At 43.8% G+C, this 22,755-nt stretch overlaps 1 protein-coding gene across 1 annotated transcript in view; it reads right to left on the bottom strand.

Annotated features, from left to right (window-relative positions):
* PLEKHO2 (pleckstrin homology domain containing O2) overlaps positions 1-6,254 on the bottom strand; it is a 29,198-nt gene extending 22,944 nt beyond the window's left edge. Inside the window, exon 1 of the mRNA XM_081337523.1 lies at positions 5,953-6,254. Within this exon, the coding sequence (XP_081193649.1) occupies positions 5,953-5,961 (9 nt within the window). The 5' untranslated portion in view covers positions 5,962-6,254. The remainder of the gene's footprint in view (positions 1-5,952) is intronic.
* Between the last annotated feature and the right edge of the window lie 16,501 nt (positions 6,255-22,755).

Raw genomic sequence — 22,755 nt, 5'->3', positions numbered from 1 at the left:
CATTTCTCTCTATAATCTATCCCAGGGGTCCCCAACCTTGGCAACTTTGAGACCTGTGGACTTCAACTCCCAGCAATGCGGGCTGGGGAATTCTGGGAGTTGAAGTCCACAGGTCTCAAAGTTGCCAAGGTTGGGGACCCCTGATCTAATCCTGTCTATTTGTCAAAACCATAAATCACAAGTTTATTATTTTTTTTCCATTTCTGTGCCAAAAGTCCCTTGGGGGCTTTCAGTCCACCAATAAATGCAGACAGTATCTTTTCTCTAACCAAAGAAGTTAAGTTTATCCAGATCAGCAAGATCTGTCCATTTGACCAAACGTTCCTCCATCGTGGGCAAAGCTGACTCTTTCCATCTCTTGAGCCTACAATAATTTCGCTGCAGTAAACCACCAATTGAAATAATGTAAAACTTTCTGGGCTTGGAATTTGAACGTTACCTGGAAATCCTCAGTGTGATCACGGGTCACTTGCAAACAGCTGTCACTGAGGTCCAGTTGCCAACTGCTTAAAATGTAATCACATGACTACAGGAGGGGCAGCTGTAGCTGTCAGAATTTTTTAACGTGAGTCATAAGTACCCCTTCTGACCTCTGTCTGTAACACCAAATAGTCGGAAAGCAATCAGTCACTAAGTCAAGGACTACCCTGTAAATTACATAATAGCTTTGAAGGTTATATAAACCAGGTCAGAATGCAGGACAAATTCCTTCCCATTCCAACCCTTAAGTTAAAATAGAGGCTAGGGTTTGTTTGTATGGTTTCCATGACACCCATAGAGGTGAAGAACAGGAAGCCAGTACTGAGAAAGGGAACAGCCATGGTTGTACATTAGCTTACGGCCACCCACAAGCTCAGATTGGTGGCTTATAGGTTTTGTTATTGTTCTTTCAACAAAAAGGGTCTAAAAAAAACACGCTTTTCAGAGAAAACTTTGGGCATGAACAGTTAAGCTCCAAGTAGCTTAACTGTCTGCAGAATTACAGAATATAAATAAGAATTGTTATTATTTCCTATTTCTTCACACAGTTGGAAGACTATGCGGCAGTCAGAGTGAAGTTGTCACACCTTGTTTGTAAAAACAGCATTATGAAATAAGAAGCAAATTGTTTCAAGTAAAGAAAGGATGTCTAAAAAGGAAATAAAGAGGTGCAGGCTAGCCTCAAAGGTTTTAAAAATAAATTAAACCTATCCGTAAATGTGTATTCCTTCGGCAATTAAAAAAAATATTCCCAGATGCCGAAAGCAAACAATAACATAAGGACGAGAGCATCATTAACTTGTTCAGAAGCAGGTGACTGTCCAGTTATGCGGAAAAAAACACAAAACTGTATCAAACGATCCAGCAAGGTAACTTTTATATACCTTAAGTTCTCAAGGACGTAAGTTCAAAATACAGGAGCAGTTGCCAGCTTTTTACATTGTGTGTTAATTCATTTGGAAAAATCACCGCAATGTCGAAGTCACAACCTTAGCTAAAACTCCTGTGTTTTTTTCCCAACAGAAAAGACAGGAAGGAAATCACTCTTTGGTTACTCCCTAGCTGCACAAGGGTTGAAAGGAATAATTTGCATGAAATGACTGGATTTGCACAACAGGGTGAATCACCAAGTAGCCAGCCATGTTTTAGGCTAATGCATTGTGCAAATCCAGGCAGCAATGCTTAGCTTAGGGTTGCATGTTGGATAGGCCTACTGTGCTTAGCCTCCAGTTCAAGTTGGGGAAATCATTATCAGCTACCATAAGCCAATGCTGGGCTGTTCAGACAATGGAATGGAAATCTGCGATGTTGCTCAGCTGTAATTTTCTGGTTAACTCACCAGTGTTGAGAGATGCTCTCAATCGTCCTGGCCAATGATGAAAGAAGCCAGGAGTAACTTGTTTGTGGTATCTGAAGGAAAATAAATTCCCTGGCTTGGTTTTAAGAAACCTGCTTGCAGAGAAGTGCAACTAAAATGATTAAAGGCCCGGAGACTAAGACTTATGAAAAAACGGTTGCAGCAATTGGGTATGTCTGGTCTAATGAAAAGAAGGACTGGGAGGGGGGACATGATAGCAATATGCTAGTATTTTGAGGAGCTGCCACAAAAAACGGGGGTCAACTAATTTTCCAAAGAACCTAAAGGCAAGTTTAAAAAAAATGGATGGAAACTAATCAAGGAGAGGAGCAACCTAGAATTAAGGAGAAAATTCCTAACAGTGAGAACAATTAACCAGTGGAACAGCTTGCCTCCAGAAGTTGTGGATGCTTCATCACTGGAGGTTTTTAAGAAGAGACTGGACAGCCACTTGTCTGAAATGGTATAGGGTCTCCTGCTTGAGCAGGGGGTTGGACTAGATGACCTCCAAGGTCCCTTTGAGCTCTATTCTGATTGATTGATAGATATGCCAGTTTAAATGTGTATCTTGACAGCTCCTCTAATAGCTACCTGTGGATTATGATTGCAGCTCAAGATTCACCTCCCTATTCTCAAGCAATGTCCGATCTCTTTAAGCATGAAGCTTAAATATCTCTGCAGCAGGAGGCAGGCAGGCAGGCAGCTAGAGACAGATCAGCAGATTTACACCGTACCATTACCATATCCTTATAAAGCATTAAAAAGGCTGTTTCCTCTTCTGAGAAGGCGGAACAGCTGAAAGGCCTGTGAAAAGCCATTTTTTGTGTGTGTGGAACAGCCCCTGTGAGCAGAAAAAAAATGGCTTGCGCTGCCAGGTTAGAAGTGCCCTGACAGAATGAATGCAAACAGGTTGTTGGTAGAAGAAGGCAGACCCCCATTTGAACAGACAAGAGTTGTAAAGCAAAAAAATAAGAGAGACAAACGAATCATTTAAATTCTTTTAAGTCAAGAACACGAGTGGTTTGCTCTGGATTAGGGTCAATTCCGATTCAGAAGCACAAAAGATGCTGGACATTCTTTTGAAAAGAATGGTATATTATATTTGCAGGACAAGAGCTGACCGTTCTATAAAGTTCCCAAGCTAAAGATAAAAATAAAAAATAAAAAATGATGTGACCGAAACAGGTCTCTTTGGAGTTTTCCATCTGTAAGTTCTATTTTTGCAACCTCAGAGCAGCGAGACAGCAGTTACAATTCAGGAAACGGGAACAATAGGTGCCATGGGTTGCATTAAGTTGCAGTTGGTAAAGTTCCTGAATAAACGACAATCCACCAGGGTCCCCACGACATGTTAAGCCAGAAGCTCTCTGCTTGATAATCCTGGTCATTCCTGGCATCAGGCTGAGCCTTTTCCCACATTACTCACATCAGAGTAATAAGTCAATCAGCTTCCTAGGAAAAAGACCTCCTCACCTTCCTTTCAGCTGATTCTACACCAGTCTTCATTCTAGAATTGCTTCTGGGAAGCAATTCCTCTCCGGCATACAGGAAGAAATACTTCCTTTAAAGATAGCAACACAGAGATTTTGCTTTTTGCAGAAATGCAAATTTAAATCAATGCATCTCCCCTCACCACCCCCCTCACCTCCAAAGGCTTTTTAATGCAACTGGCAAGGGATGAACAGTGGCATCTTCTAAACCAAATGCTGAGCAAAAGGTTTTTCTGAGCTACAGCTCTCAACAGAGAAACAGGATGGGATCTGTAATCGAAAAAGCCCCTTTAGGGTGTTTTTAGGCCCAGCCATTTAACTGTAAAAAAGGTAAAGGTTCCCCCGCACATGCGTGCTAGTCGTTTCCGACTCTAGGGGCCGGTGCTCATCTCCGTTTCAAAGCCGAAGAGCCAGCACTTGTCCGAGGACGTCTCCATGGTCATGTGGCCGGCATGACTAGACGCCAAAGGCGCACGGAACGCTGTTACCTTCCCACCGTAGTGGTCCCTATTTTTCTACTTGCATTTTTACGTGCTTTTGAACTGCTAGGTTGGCAGAAGCTGGGACGAGTAACAGGTGCTCACTCTGTTACGCGGCACTCGGGATTCGACCCGCCAAACTGCCGACCTTCTGATCAACAAGCTCAGCATCCTAACCTACTGAGCCACTGCATCCCCCATTTAACTGTGGCAACCCCCTAACATCCACTGGCACCTGGAGCTCAGAGAGGGGATGCCAACGTTTTATTTTATTGGGCTACCTAAGCAGCTCACATCCTAGAGAAAAGGATACAGGAATGCTGTTAAGTACTGGATGGCAGATTGCGTGAATCCAAGGCTCCAGAACTTTCCCCCAAGTCCAGCACTTCATACATCTATTTCTTCTTTGGAAGGTTAGATGGGTAACTCAAGAGGTCACCTAGTCTAACCTCCCCCTCCCAGTGCAAAAACAAAGCAAACAGAAAGGCTACATTTATGCAATATTCCAAAGGTGAGTTAGCTTGGCTCCCAGATAATAATAATAATTATTGTATTATTTTTTGCAAATTAGGATGCCGGATACATAGGATGCCGGATACATTGTACATAGTTTATGTACAAACCCAGGAAATGAGACTCAATGAATAAACCATGATTATTTTAAACACAGGTTTAACGTGCCTTCCGAACACAGCCAGGATAGCTGAAGGACGGAAAGAGAATGCAAAAAGACAGGACTGAATGGGACAGAAACCGCTGGGAGGGAGGGAAGGCAGGCTGTGTGCCCAGCGGCCTGGAGGGCGCCCCAAGACACCATAGCTTTGCTCACTCCATCCCAAGAAGTGAGAAAGCGGGTCAGTCCCTTTGCTGCCCATCAAATCTGAACGCCAGTCACTTTTCCTCACCTTACAAAAGGTGAAGAGCTACTTGCTGAACACTTAACCTGCCCAAAATACAGAGCCAGGTTTGAACCCCTAATACACACACACACACACACACACACACACACACACACACACACACACACACACACACACACACACACACACACCAATACAGTTAACCAAGAGCCTTGGTGGAGCAGTGGGCTAATGCCTCCTTAAGTAACACCAGCTGCCTGCAATTAGTGCAGGTTCGAGTCCCACCAGGCTCAAGGTTGACTCAGCCTTCCATCCTTCCGAGGTAGGTAAAATGAGGACCCAGATTGTTGGGGGCAATAAGCTGACTTTGTAATAATGCCGCTTGGGGGGGGGTGCGAAAGCCCTAATAAGCAGGCATATACATAGAATGAAGGCTATTGCTAAGCGCATTGGTTTGTGCTTCTTAGATTGTAAGCCGCCCTGAGTCTTCGGAGAAGGGCGGGATATAAATGGGATTAAAATAAAATAAAAATAAACCTCTCGAACTGTCTCATTGCTTTTTGCCAGGAACTTGGGACCATCAACATGGAAAGACTTTTCCATGTCTTTCCCGCCTTAATTCATCATCTTTTATCAACTTTGGGGACTATCAGACAACTAAACTTTCCCGCCCCCAGCTCCCCCCCCCCGGTTTCCCAGGCTGATCTCCTCCCTCCCCCCCCCAAAAAAACAAACCCTTCCAGCCTTTTTCCCCCCCTTTTTTTTTCTTCTTCTTCTGAATTCCCTCCGCTTCGTGTCAGGAAGGAGAAAAGGCCTTTTTCGCTTCCCCTCCCTCGTCTCTCCCCCCCCACCTCCCCCCCCACCAGGCCTCCATCCTCCCTCTCCATCAACTCTTCCAAACACACACACACACACACACACACACACAACCACCCAAGCATTTAATGAACCTTTCCTTCCGCCCACCCCCCCCCACCCTCCCGCTTGAAACTCACCCAAGTTTAACTTTGGAGCAAAACAAAAAAAAAGTCCGGGTTTAAACAAAACCAAAAACGGGGTGGGGGGGGAGAGAAATGGGGTGGGAGGGAAGGACGCTGGCTGCCGGATTTGGGATTGCCCCCTCCTCTCCTCTCCTCTCCAACAAGCCCAAACCGCGCACAGGACTGGAAACTTAACTTTTTTTTTGTTTCCACCAACCAACCCTCCCCTTCCCCCCCCCCCACCCAACAACTCTCAGCCCGGGACGCGGAGCCTTTTCAAAACACGCAGCCGGCGCCTTTACTCACATCTTCCATGGTCGGGCGGTGGAAGGAGCCAGCCGGCGAGCCCGTCTCTCTTTTCTTCTCCCACCCCAGTCTTCGGCGGAGGAATCCGGCGGGCGGGCGGCGGAGGCGGCTTGGCTGCCCAGACCCGGCACGCCGAAAACGAAAGGAAGAAGAAGAAGAAGAAGAAGAAGAAGAAGAAGAAGAAGCGCCGCTTCTCTCCCGCCCGCCCTGCCGGTTTCACGCGCCTCGGGGCGGCTCCATCTCCCTCCGCTCTCCCGACCGAGCTGCCCACCGAGCCGGCGCAGGCAAAGCCAGGGCAAGGCGAGGCGAGGCGAGGCAAGGCGGAGCCGAGGGGGGGGGGGTGTAACTTTTGCAGGGCGAGGGGAGGGAAGGAGGGAGAGGGGAAGGGAGGGAAGGAGGGAGAGGGGAAGGGAGGGAAAGCGAAGGGAAGTCCTGGGTTCGAAACGCCGCCGCTTGGGATCGCCCCGCCGATCTTCTTGCAACTTGGCCAGAAGGCAAAAGGGAAGTTTCCGGGCGCCGCTGCGAGACGGGAGGGGGAGAAGAGCCTCCCGAGGGAGGGAGGGAGGGAGGGGGATGCTCGGGAAGGAAATAAGAGTGGGGTGTGTGTGTGTGTGTGTGTGTGTGTGTGTGTTGGGGGGGGGAGTCCTTTGGTGCTTCTCTGAGCTTGCTTGTTTTCTTTGCAGACGTTTCGGGACCCAAACTAGGCAACATCATCCCTTCTAGTCTGAGATGGTGGAAATGTTGTTGTTGTTGTTGTTGTTAAGTTGCGAAGTCGTGTCCGACCCATCGCGAACCCATGGACAACGTTCCTCAAGGCTTTCCTGTCCTCTACCGTCTTCTGGAGTCCATTTAAGCTCACGCCTACTGCTTATAATAATGGTAATAAGTTGGAAGGGACCTTGGAGGTCATCTAGTCCAACCCCCTGCTCAGGCAGGAAACCCTATACCAGGGCTCAGCAACCTGAAACAATGAAAGAGCCACTCGGAACCGGTTCCCTCAAAAAAGGAAAAACTGGGAGCCGCAAAAAATGTGTGCACATGCACGTACATGCACGCATGTGCAGAACAGGGTTTGACTGAAGAGTGGAGCCAAGGTGAGATATGCACCTACCCTGCATATTTGAATTGATTGGTTGAACTTTTTTAGTCCCCCTTTTTTTTTTTTTTGGACTGCACATGGCAGAGGACTGGGAGCCGCAGGAGACACCTGAAAGAGCCGCATGCAGCTCCGGAGCCGCGGGCTGCAGACCTGTGCCCTATACCATATCAGACTAATGGCTGTTGGCAGTCTCTTCTTAAAAACTTCCAGTATTGGAGCATTCACCGCTTCTGGAGGCAGGTTGTTCCACTGGTTGATTTTTCTAACTGTCAGGAAGTTTCTCCTTAGTTCTTAGTTCTAGGTTGCTTCTGTCCTTCAGTGACTCCATCCAGCCACCTCATTCTCTGTCGTCTCCTTCTTCTTCTCTTGCCCTCAACCTTTCCCAGCATTAGGCTCTTCTCCAGTGAGTCCTTCCTTCTCATTAGGAGTATTTGAGTTTCAAGGTGGAAATGTTATTGAAGGCCGAACCAGGGGGTGTCCTGGGGGCTTGTCTGAGCTTGCTGGTTTTCTTGCAGAGGCTTCATTGGACCCAAACCAGGTAACACTACCCAAACAAAGATGTCACCTAGTTTGGATAATGAAAGATCTGCAAGCTCAGAGAAGCACCCAGGACACCCCCTCTTGTCAACCCTGCGCTACAAATCTTCTCCTTTATTAGTAAGGAGGTCGTTTCCTCAGCGCTGGGTGCTGCCTCTTCGGCCTGCATCCAACTTAGCCTTCTGCAACCTGGCACCCTTCAGATGAGCAACTTCTAGCTGCAGGGAGGTTTCTGGGAAATGAGAGTGACTCCCAATGGTGAGCGCCGGGTTGCAGATGGTGCCTTCTCTAGGACTGATGCAAGAGAGGCTGGGGGCTTCAGAGACCACCTTGGCAGGTTTATTGCAAAAAACACAAATTTGGCCACCTTCAACCTCCCCCCCCCAAAATCTAATAAAATACCTGAGTGGGTTGGGATTAGTTACTTTCTGTGGTCTGAGCCAGCTATTATGCGACTGAGATCACTCAGCATTCTGGGCTCCAAGATTGCCTTGCCTTTGAACATGGCATGAACCCTACCAATAAGCCACGGCTTATAACTTTGTCCATGGCATGAACCAGGACAGTAAACCATGGTTAAGTTTAGGATTCAGAGAATCGCCGAGAGCCAGACACCACTGAATGGATAACATCACATTGCATCAATCCAGCCAATGTAGTTGGTAAATTATGATTTGATGATATAGCATGTAGTCGAGGCCCCTGCCAAGAGTTAGTAAACCACACTTAAGCAAAGGGCGATTTAGCATTGCATGAAGATGTCCAAAACTGAAGATTTGCATAGTTTCTGTCCATTAACACACAGTCAATTTCACCCATACAAGTTGGAGAAATTTGTTTATGGATACCTTGTTAATTTCTAGTATCAAACATGCCAGCTATGTTTATACTATTAAAAATATGCTTACATGCCAAGTAAGGCATGAAGCCAGCACTCATCCATTGTGTTTTCCAGCTGTGTTGTTTTAATGTTATGACGTTCTGAATACCATTGGGGAGAAGAAGCACACACCTGCCCACATACACAACCTTTGCCAAGAATGATGAGCCTATATCTGTTTCAAACCAGTTTGACAAGTTTTAGAAATAAAAATATATATTTAGGGCATGATATCCATGATATCACTGTCTCCAAGGCTGCAGATGTCCTGCTATGTTTACAGCAACTTTAATTCATGAATTAGTGCCCGGCTGCTGGTACAAAATCTCTTTCTATAGAGCAGGGGTGTCCAACCTTGGCAACGTTGAGACCTATGGACTTCAACTCCCAGAATTCCCCAGCTAGATACTTCTCAGCTGGCAGGATGTACTGCTCTCAGTTCATTCTCAAGCTGGTCAAAAGCTACACCAGCCTCAGGTTGATGCCGTCCATTGCTAATCCTGATCCTATTGTATTGCTTCTGTTTCCAATCACTGCATTACAGACTTATTTTTTTATAAATCCCATTTATATCCCGCCCTTCTCTGAAGACTCAGGGCGGCTTACAATTTAAAGCACAAATCAATGTGCTTAGCAATAGCCTTCATTCTATGCCTGCTTATTAGGGCTTTGCCCCCCCCCAGCGGCATTATTACAAAGCTTATTGCCCCCAACAATCTGGGTCCTCATTTTACCTACCTCGGAAGGATGGAAGGCTGAGTCAACCTTGAGCCTGGTGGGACTCGAACCTGCACTAATTGCAGGCAGCTGGTGTTACTTAAGGAGGCATTAGCCCACTGCTCCACCAAGGCACTTTTTTCCAAGAGATGCCACAGCTCTTGGGTGGTGGCAAAATAAGGAGAAAAATATAATTTCTGCTGACAACCGCCTAAGCTAGTCTCACTCATGGTGTGACAAGCAAATAGGTATATTGTGGGTGCCACTGGTTCTGGTAGCAAGGCAGGAAACGGAAAAAAAATACATTAGCCAGGCATATTTGCGCCATAGTTGTAAACAAACAGAAGTGCAGCCTTCAACCCAGAGGATGGAAATGTCACCGAGGGCCAAATCAGAGATCCTTGGTGCTCTCTGCTTGTTTTCTTGCAGGCTTTTCATTATACCCAAACTAGGTAACATTACCCAGATTAGTTTGGATAATGAAACATCTATCTGCAAGAAAACAAACAAGCTCGGAGAGCACCAAAGACCACCTCATTTCAACCCTGAGTTAGAAATATTTTTCTTTATTAGGGCCAAATCAATGCAGTCAAACGTTTATTTTTTCTTTTGCCTTATAAAATTGTAAACTCCCCACCCCTCGACTTTATGGAGCATCATCCCAGCGTAGTTTCCATTGGGGAAATGGTTGTATGACACAGCTTTGCATGACTTCCTTTTTCAATACAGGGCAGAGAAATAACACAGCTGCAGCAAACTCAGCAGTGATATTTCAGGACCTAGATGACATCAGCCAAGGAGACTCAAAAGCTCTGAGACCCCCTTTTGTTGGGAAACGGCCGTTGCCTTTTGGCCCTCTGGAACTGTCTCTGATGCCGTCAGCAATTTCAGTTAGAACCATTCTTCAGCAGACTTCCCAAGTCATTTGAAGCTTCAACCTCTGCCACTTTATATTTAGATTGAGCTTGTCGTCTGGCCCAGACCATATAATACTGTGTCACTGATGCACCACAATGTCTTGTATGGCATCCTGCTGCTGCATATTGTGTCTGACAAAGAGCAATTTTGAGCAAGCAAAAAAGAGAATGCAGAGTGATTTTTCATTTTCTAATATACCAGTAACCGGAGAGGAATCATCCTCTTGGCTTTTAAATTGGTGTGCGACGGCTGATGGAGAAGTTAGCGAATGTAGCAAACAAGGGAAGTGGCTCCTCCAGAAACGTGTGGCATATTGTAGAAAATTGCACGAATTAGGGAAGAATGGATGGTTGTACAACTGTGTTTCTTACAAGCCTGTTTCAATTGCCTCCCGCTGGGGCCTCATAGGGAACTGCTGGGAACATTCATTTTCTGTTTTGTTTTTTTTATACTCTAGTACACTTATTCTGCTATAGAGATAGTCCTCAACGTACGACCACAATGGAGCCCAAAATTTCTGTTGCTAAGCGAGACAGTTGTTAAGCGACGTTTGCCTCATTTTACGACTTTTCTTGCCACGGTTGTGAAGTGAATCAGTGCAGTTATTAAGTTAGCAACACAGTTGTTAAGTGAATCCGGCTTCCCCATTGGCTTTGCTTGTCAGAAGGTCACAAAAGCTGATCATGTGACCCCAGGACACTGCAACTGTCATAAATACGAGTCAGTTGCCAAGCATCTGAATTTTGATCATGTGACCACTGCAATGGTCATAAGTGGGTCAATGGTCATAAGTCACTTTTTTTTCAGTGCCGTTGTAATTTTGAATGGTCACTAAATGAATGGCTGTAGGTCAAGGACTACCTGAAAATATATAATGTAAATATACTGTAAAAATAAATATATTCTTCACGAACAAGTTTGTTCTTCTTGGAGCTTGTTATTTCTTATCAAGGTATCAACATATCTAAATGGTTTTTGAAATGAAAAGGGAGGCTCAGCTAATCTCAATGTACACATAGTTGTACTTTGACAATAAAGGTTCATTTCATTTCAACATATCTCAACGGTTTTTGGACACACTACAAGAGCATCAAAATGGCATGAGATGCTAACACCCAAGCAACAGCCTGATGAGACACACAATTGTTTGCCCACCATAACAAATGAGGTTTTGTACAGTGGCACCTGGGTACTTGAGTACTTCAAAACTCATCAAACTTCGGACCCGATGCCTTTTGACGCGAAAATGTTGTCCCAGTATTTGGCATTTGTTTAGTACTCGATGCACTGCAATAGAAAGAGAGGGACGGCTGCTGAGAACGGACAGGAAGTCGGCCATTCTGGGAAAGTCAGTGCAAAAGGACGGGGACGGCCATAGAGGGCGGACAGAAAGCTAACCAAACTGGGAAAGTCATTGCAAATGGAGAGGGACAGCCATAGAGAGCAGATAGAAAGTCAGCCATTTTGGGATAGTCACTGCAAATGGAGGGGGACGGCCATAGGGGGTGGACAGGAAGTCAGCCATTCTGGGAAGATCTCTGACATAGGAAAAGGGGCAGACAGAAAGTTCTTCCCAGCGGAAACAAAGAGTCACGTGGTTTGTTTGGGACTCGTCCTTTTTAGGGCTCATTGCACCTGGAACCAATTTGCGACGTGTTGGGAGGTATCACTGTTTTTCTGTTTAGAATATATAGAATACAAGTAGTCCTCGACTTTCTGTTGCTAAGTGAAACATCTGCTGAGGGAACTCTGCTCCATTTTACGACCTTTCTTGCCACTGTCGTTAAGTGAATCGCTGCAGTTGTTAAGGCAATGGCATGGTTGTTAAGTGAATCTGGCTTCCCCGTTGACTTTGCTTGTCACAAGGTCACAAAAGGAGATCAAATGCCCCCCCCTCTCCCAGGACACTGCATCCGTCATAAATACGAGTCAGTTGCCAAGCTTCTGAATTTTGATCACGTGACCCTGGGGATGCTGCAATGGTCATAAGTGTGAAAAATGGTCATGAGTCACTTTTTTCAGTCCCATTGTAACTTTGAACGGTCACTAAATGAATTATTGTAAGTCGAGGACTACCTGTATTGAATATAGAATCCTTTATTGGCCAAGTGTGATTGGACACAGGGAATTTGTCTCCGGTGCATAAGCTCTCAGCATACATACACATTACAAACACACGGTAAACATACAGTGTACATACAACATGTACGTACACTGTACCTACAAAACAGCTAAGGTGCAGGACAGAGATGGGTGACTTGTCTCAGGGATCAGGTGATCCTTGGGCTGGGATTTCTCTCTCCAGGCTGGGCCGGACTAGCAAAAAACTGATCATTTTTAATTCATTCACTTTACTCCTCCATGGATTCATTTCCTCTTCCTCTATTAAGAATTACGGGTCAGCACTAATTCTGGGAAAGGCGCTCTGATGGGCCTGCTCAGGATTCTGCAACTCAGGCAGTCCTCGACTTAACAAACCCTTCGTTTAGTGACTGTTCCAAGTTACAACGGCACTGAAGAAAGTGACTTATGAACCAGCCCTTGCACTTACAACTGTGGCAGCATTCCCACGGTCATGTGATCAAAAGTCAGGCGCTTGGCAACTGGCATGTATTTACCACGGTTGCAGTCTCCTGGGGTCTTGTGATCTTCCCTGCTCACTTCTGACAAGCAAAGACAATGGGGAAGGCTGGGTTCGCATAATGACTGCAAGAATCACACAACATCTGCAGTGATTCTTAACTCGTAATTTTTTTGTACTTAGCAACCGCCTTGCTTAGCAATGGAAATTGTAGTCCCCATTGTGGCAGTAACTTGAGGACTACCTGTATCACAAGGAGAACGAGGGCATTTTTAAATTCACTATGCCAAAATTTGCATCTGTAGTTCTAGGTTAGTTACCTGTATGCAAACCTACATTTTCTCTTCTCCATTCTGGAGTTTTGCATTTTCCATCCTGAGAGAGAAATGCATACATATAAGCCTGGGGGAAGCTAATTGAGTGTGTTGCATACCATGACCCAGGATTCTGGGTTTATATTTTAATACTTTCCATTGTTGACATGCAGGATCTGTTCCAAAGCAAAAGACTTTTTTTTCCCCTAGCTTGAATGTCTGGTGGGGGAGGGAAGCAGATCTGCCTTAGTCCTCCCCAATGGGAGGCATTCATTTGGTGTTAAAAGCTTTCTTCATATTTGCTGACGCACGATGAATGGAAGACATATAGATTTCTCTAACTGGCGATATGATCATTCTCCATTTCACAGCTTATCTCCACGTTGGATAGAGGATCTCTTCCTCATTTCATCTCGGCGAGGAATTTTTTTTTCCCCTCTTTCCCTCTTTCAATGTTACCTTGGCCAGCCAAAGTAGAGGTTCATCCAAGGTCTAAATTAGATGTCTGCCGCAGCTGCCTCAACCCCATCAAATTCTGCTGAAGACTATTGTACCATTACAATTTGCCTGCTTACAGATTACCTTTTATTGAAGAGTGGGAAGCTAAGGACGACGGCCCTTTAACAGGAGCTCCTTGCTTCAATGCCAGCTCAGAGGGCTGGTAGCTATCAGCTGACAAATATACTGTATCTCCCATGGTTAACTAAAGAAAATGATTTGGCTCTCTTAACACCAGGTATTCCATGACTTACAGCCCCAGATGAGCCCCAAATTTCTATTGCTAAGCGAGAAAGTTGTTAAGTGAGCTTTGCGGCGTTTTACGGCCATTCTTGTCACTGGTGTTCAGTGAATCACCGCAGTTGTTAAGTCAGTAACGTGGTTCACAAACTACAGTGGCTAGCTTCCCATAACATGGGAAATAAAAACCAAAGACCGAGGTTTGGGACATGCACAGAGGGGAGTCCAACAAGCCAAGGGAAGGTCCACAACTATGTGACTGAAAGCTGGCACCTTTTTCATCTGCAACAGCCACCTGTCAGGTGCAAAGGATCAGGATCATACGTTAAGTTGCAGTTCAGAAGATTATTGCTCAAGTCTGTACATAAGAATCTAGTCCACTAAAACCTCAACTCTGAATCAGTGCCAAATAAGCATCAGTGGAATTCGAGGGGGATTCGACTTGGACTGCTGGTGGCAACATAACTACTCTAATCTAATGATGTGCTTAACTCCACCACCACCACCCCCAGGTCTGTTTGCTCTTCTACTACATCATCTTCTTTCATTCTCTCCTATGGACACCCCTGATCCAGGTTATCCCTTAGCTCTTTTCATGAGCCACGTCGGAAAGTAAATTCAGAGCAGGCAGACATGCACATTACATGATATTTTGGCGGTGGGCTCGCTGAGAAGAAACAAGCTGAGTTAGCCTGGTTAGCACTTGCCTTAATGGAATGGGTGGTAACAGCTTTATTCCACCCATGAACTTCACAGCTTTTGAGCCTCTGGGCAGCTAAATTTACCTCAGACAACTCTCTGTATCTGTGCTTCACAATGCTAATAGCCCAGACATTAATATGTGGTGAACCTCGCTCAACAAAGTGAACCAAGATATAGGCCGAAATTGTTACTCTCATTTCATTAGTTTCAACCCATCAGTTTCATCTTTCCTTCGCTGACATAACTGAAACATCACTCTTCTCAGAGATCTTTCTCAGGCTAGCTCTAATCTCGAAGCACAGACATTTTGATTTATGGAAGAAGGTAGCTAGAAAGTCAAAAATTTCTGTACTTATAAAAAGGCTTGCTTTTTTCAAGCGGAATGCGATCTTCACTCAAAAGACAAAAGATAAGACTTTTAGTTTGTAATAATTATTGGACAAAGCACATACATCATAGTATGTTTATGAGAAGTATGTGTAATGTTGTGCATATAGTGTCATCGTCATCATCATCCTTTTAGACATGGCTTATCCAGTACAGGGTGACGGCCTCATCCGCAAGTTTCGAACCCGTACGGTCCAGACCTTTCTTTTGCCAATTGGGCCCGCCATACTTGCTGACATTGCTCCATCTTGCTTTAGGTCTCTTTCGTGGGCGCTTTTTATCAAGTGGATAAAATGTAGCAAGAAACATAGCAAGAAGAACTGATGGCAGGTGAACCAAGGCAGTCATAGAATGGATCCCACTTGATTAAAAAAAACAAAAACATACAGTGTAGGATTCCACACATCATGCTACTTTACAGTATAGTTTGTGTGTACTCAGTTTAGCCAGTCCAGCCTTTGTGATTTATTAGATATTAGATAACATGTATTGTCATTATTATTTTTTACCGTGGGCACAACGGCACACATTAAAAATGAAATTTAGTTGCTTGCACTTAAAGTGTACACATATATAACACACATTTTAACACACATACTATATACAACATATGTATAGACCTATACCCTTACATATAAGTAACATATTAATATTAATCACTGCCCATCTTTAATACATAACGGAAGGAGGAAACTTTAGAGTTCACAAGGTTTATACTGTATGGCACAAAACTCTGGCTGAATTTGGATGTTCTGCTTCGGATACCACGTAGCCTCCTCTCAGAAGGAAATAGGTCCTGAAGAGGATGTGTAGCGTTCCAGACAATCTTGCGGACCCTGCTCAAGCAACGCTTCTGTGCTATGTCCTGGATGGGAGGGAGGGAACAGCCAATGATCTTTTCAGCCATCCTCACCACTCTCTGCACTGCCTTCCTGATTTGAAAGCTATGATCCATCCCATCCCATGTTGTGCAAGTTCAGCAAATTCAACAAACCACGATTAAGCATTTTTGTGGTTTGCACAATGTGGGATATCCTAATGTTTCCATAACCTGTTACACTGAAAATATTTTTCCTCCAGGCACAACAGATTAGTATTAATCTGTGGCCTTCTATCTTTAGAAAACAGATGTGGCCATTTTAAAACCTAACGTATGACTAAGCAGATCTATCATAATGCAAAACACTCTTAACCGACAATTGAAATACTCATTAAGGCTACTGGGAGGGAACTTTTTACTTGGTTATTACTCCAAGTCAAGTAGAGGAAGTGAACCTGTTGCAACTTTCTCCTTCCAAACATTCACCAAGGAGGAGGAAGGCAGTTTCCACATCTCGGCCATCCCTTTGGTGAGGGGAGGGGATGATGCAGAAGTGAAACACAGAACAGAAAAAAAAAGTAGATCATATGAGTCGGTCAGGAGAGAAAACAAAGTACTGGATATTTTAGACCGTCAACAATTCCAAATTCATCTCTGATTAAAAACGAGATCTGGCAGGAAATTCCCCATGGTGTGTGCATAATCCCACGTCGATTTCAGTCTGGTATCTTCAAAGCAGAGTCTCACGAATAGTTATCATCAACTTTGAGAAAAAGAACAGGACATTTCTCTTAACTTTCTTTGCATTTGCTATACAAGACAAAAAGGCTAAACACACACACACACACACACACACACACAAAACCAGAACAGGCAATGATTAATGATTGTGTCACAATTGCATGAGCTTTGTGGTGACAAGACAGATGGGATGTTGGTCCAGCATCCAAAACTAGCACACTTGGTTTTACAAAATGCTGATTTGTAAGAGAAGGATTCTACTGCTCAGCCTTGCAGGATTGTTGTCCTAGTCTAAACTGGTGTTTCTCAAATTTGGCAGCTGTCAGATATGTGGACTTTGACTCCCAGAATTCCCCAGCACCATGTTGCATCAGGCACTTGCTTGCCAAAATCGATTCTATCTATCTGGTCCAATATCATGGGAAGATGTCATGGAGAACCCCACCCCAATGGGCCCAAAGTGATCCAGCTAGGCTTTCATGCCTAAAGTAGAACTAGAATTCACTGTCTCCTGGTTTCTAGCCTGGTGCCTTTACCACTAGACCAAACTGACTCACATCCTTCCTCGTTGCATTCTCCAAATCAATTAAAATTACCCTAGTAAGACCACACCTCGAATACTGCAGCCAGTTTTGGTCACCATGTCACGAAAAAGATGTTGAGAGTCTAGAAAAAAATTCAGAGAAGAGCAGCTCAGATGATCAGGGGCCTGGAGACCAAAAGGTACAAAGAACGGCTGCAGGACTTGGGTTTGGCCAGTCTAGAGAAAAGAAGAAATAGGGGAGACATGATAGCAGTGTTCCAATATTTGAGGGGTTGCCACAAAGAAGAGGGGGTCAAATTGTTCTCCAAAGCACCAGAGGGAAGGACAAGAAACAATAGTTGGAAACTGATCAATGAGAGAAGCAACCTGGAATTGGAGAAACTTCCTGACAGTGAGGACAATCAACCAGTGGAACAGCCTGCCTTCAGTAATCGTGGGTGCTCCATCACTAGAGGTTTTTAGAAAGAGACTGGACAATCACCTGTCTAAGATCGTGTAGGTTCTCCTGCTTGAGCAGGGGGCTGGACTAGAAGACCTCCAAGATCCCTACCAGCTCTATTCTATTCAAAATATTCCACTGTAGCTCTGGACTTTGTTGACTTACTATGGGTGCTTCATCTTGGTTGATGTGCTATTTCAATTTCCATTGCTTTGGTTCCTCTTGCTCCATTGTTCAAATTGTCTTCACTGCGCCAATCTACAAAGATTAGAAATAAATAAGTAAATAGATATATTGGGCCGACCTGGCAAAAGGGTCAACTCAGTAGCCAAGTTTAATATTTTGGGTGAATGCAGCCATGATGGGCAATCGTGATGGGTAATTATTCTATGTTCTACGATGTTGAGAAATGCTGGAGTAAAATATGTCTTAAGAGAGAGTTTCAGGGTCTGGTGAAGACTTTGTGGGGCACCCTGTAACTAAGGCAAACATATGGATTCTTTTATGATACTGTCTGATCTTCATATAAACAGAGAATGTGAAGGAAGTGCAAATTTCTCTTTATCTGCATTGCAATCAAATTGCTGGAAAATTCCAAGCCAATTCCTCCACCATGCTGTTAATACTGAGATGTCACTCCCGTCAATAGGACATTTGGAAAATATTGTTTTGATAAACAGTGTAAACCTGGCAAACTTACAAATCTATTACCTCATCCTGGATTGTCAAGCATCCACACCCATTTCAATCCAAAAATCAGACAGCAATAAAGAGGCAACTTGGGGTCTGGTCTTCTCGCCTCTTTGAGTGAGGAGCCCCTCCAATCCTATCCGTTTCAAGACTGATGATTCATTTTCAAAGTTTCACTTTCACTCACATCTTTTTTAAGGTGAAGTTATTTTTCATCCTCTTTTACAAAGATCTACACACACGGCGATAAGATCTTTCCTTTTCAAAAGAACCGAATACATTTCCCCCCCCCCCAAAAAAAACCTGCATGTGCAAAATTCAAAATTCATTTACAGCTCTTTCCACAGATGTGATGTGTACCTGTTTAAAGGATGAGGTTCCCCACTGGGTGCAGGGGTCTGCACAGAATCCGCCCTGCTTGGTCATGGTGATGTTTCTGAAAACAACATCCTATCCTAGTAAAGATGTAATGGGATTCATTGACCATAATCCCCATCCAGCATTGGCAATGTCACGCTGATAGATAAACTGTAGATATTGGTTCCAGAAAGCACTGTGTTGAAAGGGCTGATCAGTAAGAGCTGAAACCTCAGAACTGACAGCTTCAAAAAAGACTATTTATTCTAGAATCATCCCCATAAACCCCAATTATTCTTAATATTCTCTTCTTCCTTCCATAACGAGGGGAAAATTCTCTTTTGTCATGCTCATAATTTAAATTGACTTATGCTGCAATATTATTCTCAACCCCAATCTGATCCATTATATTCTCATTTTCCTTTCATTTGATCCACCACTTCAGCTTTGGCACAAGACTTGCAGGCTAGTCTGCTATTGGGGTGGATGGAAACAGAAGGTATTTACAGGAGGAAACCATGCTGTCTAACAGCAAACAAAAAAAACGAAATAAAAAATCTCTCTTACAAACAATAAGGAAGCCGGAAAGATAACGCTATCCCAGTCTTCATTACTTTAAGCAATCATCGTCTAAAATGTCTCTGGATGTAACTGTAAATATCTGCTCAATTTCCCTTCCTTTCCCATCTCATTCATCTACTTTCATATTAGCTCAACCTTCCCTAATTTAACAGGTCTTAAAGCTAAGCTTGCATCAACTTACAGATTCATGCCCTTCGCTATTCATTGGTTGGATTACTGTGCAGTAGAATAAGTAAAAAATGGCCAGGGTCATCTATCCCACAGCATACATCGGAAATGTATGAAGCTCAAGTATGTTGATGACTTGAATTTTCTTTTATTTATTTCTGTATTTAATATGTATATAATTTATAGAGCTGCCCCTTTCACAGCAGAGACTCTAGGACAGGGGTCCCCAACCCCCACCCACCCCGTCCTTGGACTGGTACCGCGGCATGCCAGCAACGGGTCCGCACAAACAAATAAACCCCCATCCACAGGATGCAGGCAGCCCGTAAAACCACGCACCCTCCGGTCTGCAGAAAAACCTCTCTCCGTGGAACTGGTCCCTGGTGCCCAAACGTTTGGGGACCTCTGCTCTAGGGAACACGCATAGATTAAATCACCACAAAAACCTATGACAACCTGATTAAAATAACCATGTCCCAAAATTAAAGCCATCACAGCAGCAGAGCTGAATAACCTCCTGCCCCAAAGCTCTGGAGAATTTTAATTTTTAATTTAATTTAATTTATTATCATTTCTATACCGCCCTTCTCCCGAAGGACTCAGGGCGGTGTACAGAGAACCCAGCCAAGGCTTCAGGGTCCTAAAAACCTTGCAGAGCTGAGGCCATTTGGATCTCCTTTAATGGGACCTTTTTTGACCAAGATGTTTTGAGAGCTCAAGGGATGTTCTCATTATTCTGGAAACTTGGGTTGACCTGACAAGGTCCTGCTATGGTATGAATTTAAAAGCGGACCATGCCTTATCAATGTGTCTTGACTTTACTGCTGCTTTTCTCAACTTCCTTCAGAAAGTAGGTTGGGGATAAAGTAGGTTAGCCTTGCATTTACTGGTTTTCATTTTCTTAGCGTGATCCATGTGGGGAAAGGCTTAGTTAAGAATCTACTCATGTCTTCCCATAAATTAACGCCAACCTGGAGTCTTCTCAGCACAAAGAGAACTGCAAAAGGTTTCAATATGGATATTGAAGAGTCAAGTTTGCAATGTTGGGTCCTGTCCCCATGGAGAATAAGAGCTGCTTCTTGGCTTAAGATGGGCTTATTGGCGGTGACGGTGGTGGGGGGGGAGGGAAAGTAGATTCAAATAGAGGGCATCCTAAATCCCAGGCGGAGAGGGGGAAATTTCCTGATTTATTTGCTGCTGTCACTGATGAGGAGCAAGAATGAGTGTTCTGAAGGACGTGATTTATGGGAACCCAAGGAAGATGCTGGTTCATTGTGGCATCTAAACTTTGGCCTTATTGTGATGTCTGGAACTGCCTGCGTGGTCTTTATCCCTTGAATGTCACAAGAGAATGGTCTCATTGCTGCAAGCCTCTTACTCACTAGTTTTTCCTCAGGGGGCGGAAGCCTGGCGGCTTCCCAGATGCTCTTAATAATCTTTTTTTCTTTGAGTGATGGTCGTTGCTTCCTGTTTTCTGAACTGCCTGGTTACAGCCTTGTAAATAAGATGAACACCCACTCCATTGATCATCCTGCATTCACGCTTTATCTGTCTCCATCTCTCTCTCTCTCTCTTTTTGCTGTTATCGGTGTTATTGCCTCCTTTAGCTTCAGAGGTTTTGTAGCAAAACATAAAATCAATCAAGGAGAGATGTTGACAAGCTTTCAGCAGTTAACTGTCTGTTCACTGGGTGAACAGAGTGCTGGAAAAGGCGCTAGGCGTTTGTTTGGCCTCGCCTGCTAAGATTTTTGATTTTTTCAACCGGGCAATGTTGGGGATTGTAGTTTAATGAACCCCATCATTTCATCCAAGAGTCACTTAGTTAAGTTGGGTGTCATGGTTCCGACAGATGAACCACTTCAAACAACTTCAAGGCATTGTTTACATCGGATGTTTTTGCTTTGACGTCGGGTGGCTATAGAAACGGAATGAATGAATAAATAAATAAATATATTTTTTCCCTTCCGGATATGAACAAACTTCAACCCAAGTTCTGAAATTGGATCAGCCCAGTCAGCTAAGGGTAAATTGCTGAGGGGAAAGTAGACAAAGGTCTTGCTGCAGATTAGGGCATTCAATTAGGAGCAGCAACACATTTAAAACTTAATTATTACTATTATTATTCCAATAAATGTCACCCCATCTTGGCTCTGGGCAATGGAAGCAGGTGGGTGGGAGTAAATAATAAACAAATGAGTTTGCGCCATAATTAATAATATGCAGATAAGGTAGCTGAATATTAAAAAAAACATTCACACTGATTTGTGGGCCAATTTCAAATAAAGAGGTGAAGTTCTCTCGCACGTCAAGAAACTTTGATATCTGTAAAGTACAGCCTGGGTTTCCACTTTAGGTTACATCATAAGATGGCTTTGTTTCGATTTAGTACATGGTGTGAATCCCGCTGGTTACGAATTATTCAAACTACCTGGCGTAAAACAAACCTTGTTTTAGCGTCACGATAGAGTCAATCTTTGGTTCAGGACCCCATTTGAGTCCAAAATTTCTGTCGCTAAGCGAGAGAACGGTTAAGTGAACTTCACCCCTTTTTACAAGCTTGCTCGCCACCATTGTTAAATGAATTGCTGAAGTTGTGAAGTGAAGAACATGGTTGTTAAGTGGATCTGCCTTCCTCATTGACTTTGCTTGCAAAAGGGGATCACGCCACCCAGGACGCTGCAACCGTCATAAATATGAGCCAGTTGCCAAGCGTCTGAATTTTGATCAGGTGACTCTGGGGATGCCGCAAGGATTAGAGGTGTGAAAAACAGTCATAAGTCCCTTTTTTTCACTGGTTGTAACTTTGAATGAATGAATGAATGAATGAATGAATGAATGAATGAATGAACAAACCTTTATTATCAAAGTACTAACTTTGAACAGTCACTGAACAAAGAGTTGTCAAGTTGAGAACTACCTGTATATAAACACAGTTCATGGATTTGTCTCTTAAAAAGAAATCCTATGATGGTAACACAAGTGGCCATACTTATTAATTGGGGTGGGAATACCAATGATTTCAAGAGGAGGAAAAGCTTAATCAATCAATCAATCCATCCATCCATCCATCCATCAATCTAACTTATATAGCTGCCCATCTCATAAAAAGTGACTGTGCTCTTCTGCATTCAGAATTCCTGGGCGGAGGGGGGGGGGTGAGAACCCAGGAGGGAGAGAAATTTTCCTTCTGTTTTTTTTGTATTATTAAATACAGAGTTGTATTTAATAATGTGTATCAGTGAGATGGGCAGCATAGAAATTCGGTAAACAAACATTTAACACGTTTTTAACATTATTGTTGTTTTGTGCATTTCCAATTTCTGAAGGGGCTTTGGGCTTGCCAACAAAGAGTTAGAGAACTGTATGTGGCCACACCTTAGTTTCCCCTCCTTTTTTCATATATAAATTTAGAATATCAATTTGCATCTTATATAAGCAAGCAGAAACATGCACCATAAAGTTGAGCCAGGCTGAGTTAATTGTCCTGAGGATGTTCACACAAAGAGACATATTTCAGCACCTCTGGCTTTCTATTAATAATCTAATTATTGAAAAGGGAAGGGTAAACATAAGCAGAGAAAATGTCCTC

Source organism: Vipera berus (assembly GCF_964194415.1).
Source record: "Vipera berus genome assembly, chromosome: 12".
NCBI classification, from domain to species: Eukaryota; Metazoa; Chordata; class Lepidosauria; order Squamata; family Viperidae; genus Vipera; species Vipera berus.
Note: the sequence above shows the minus strand (reverse complement) of the source record. Positions and strands in the feature narration are given on the sequence as shown.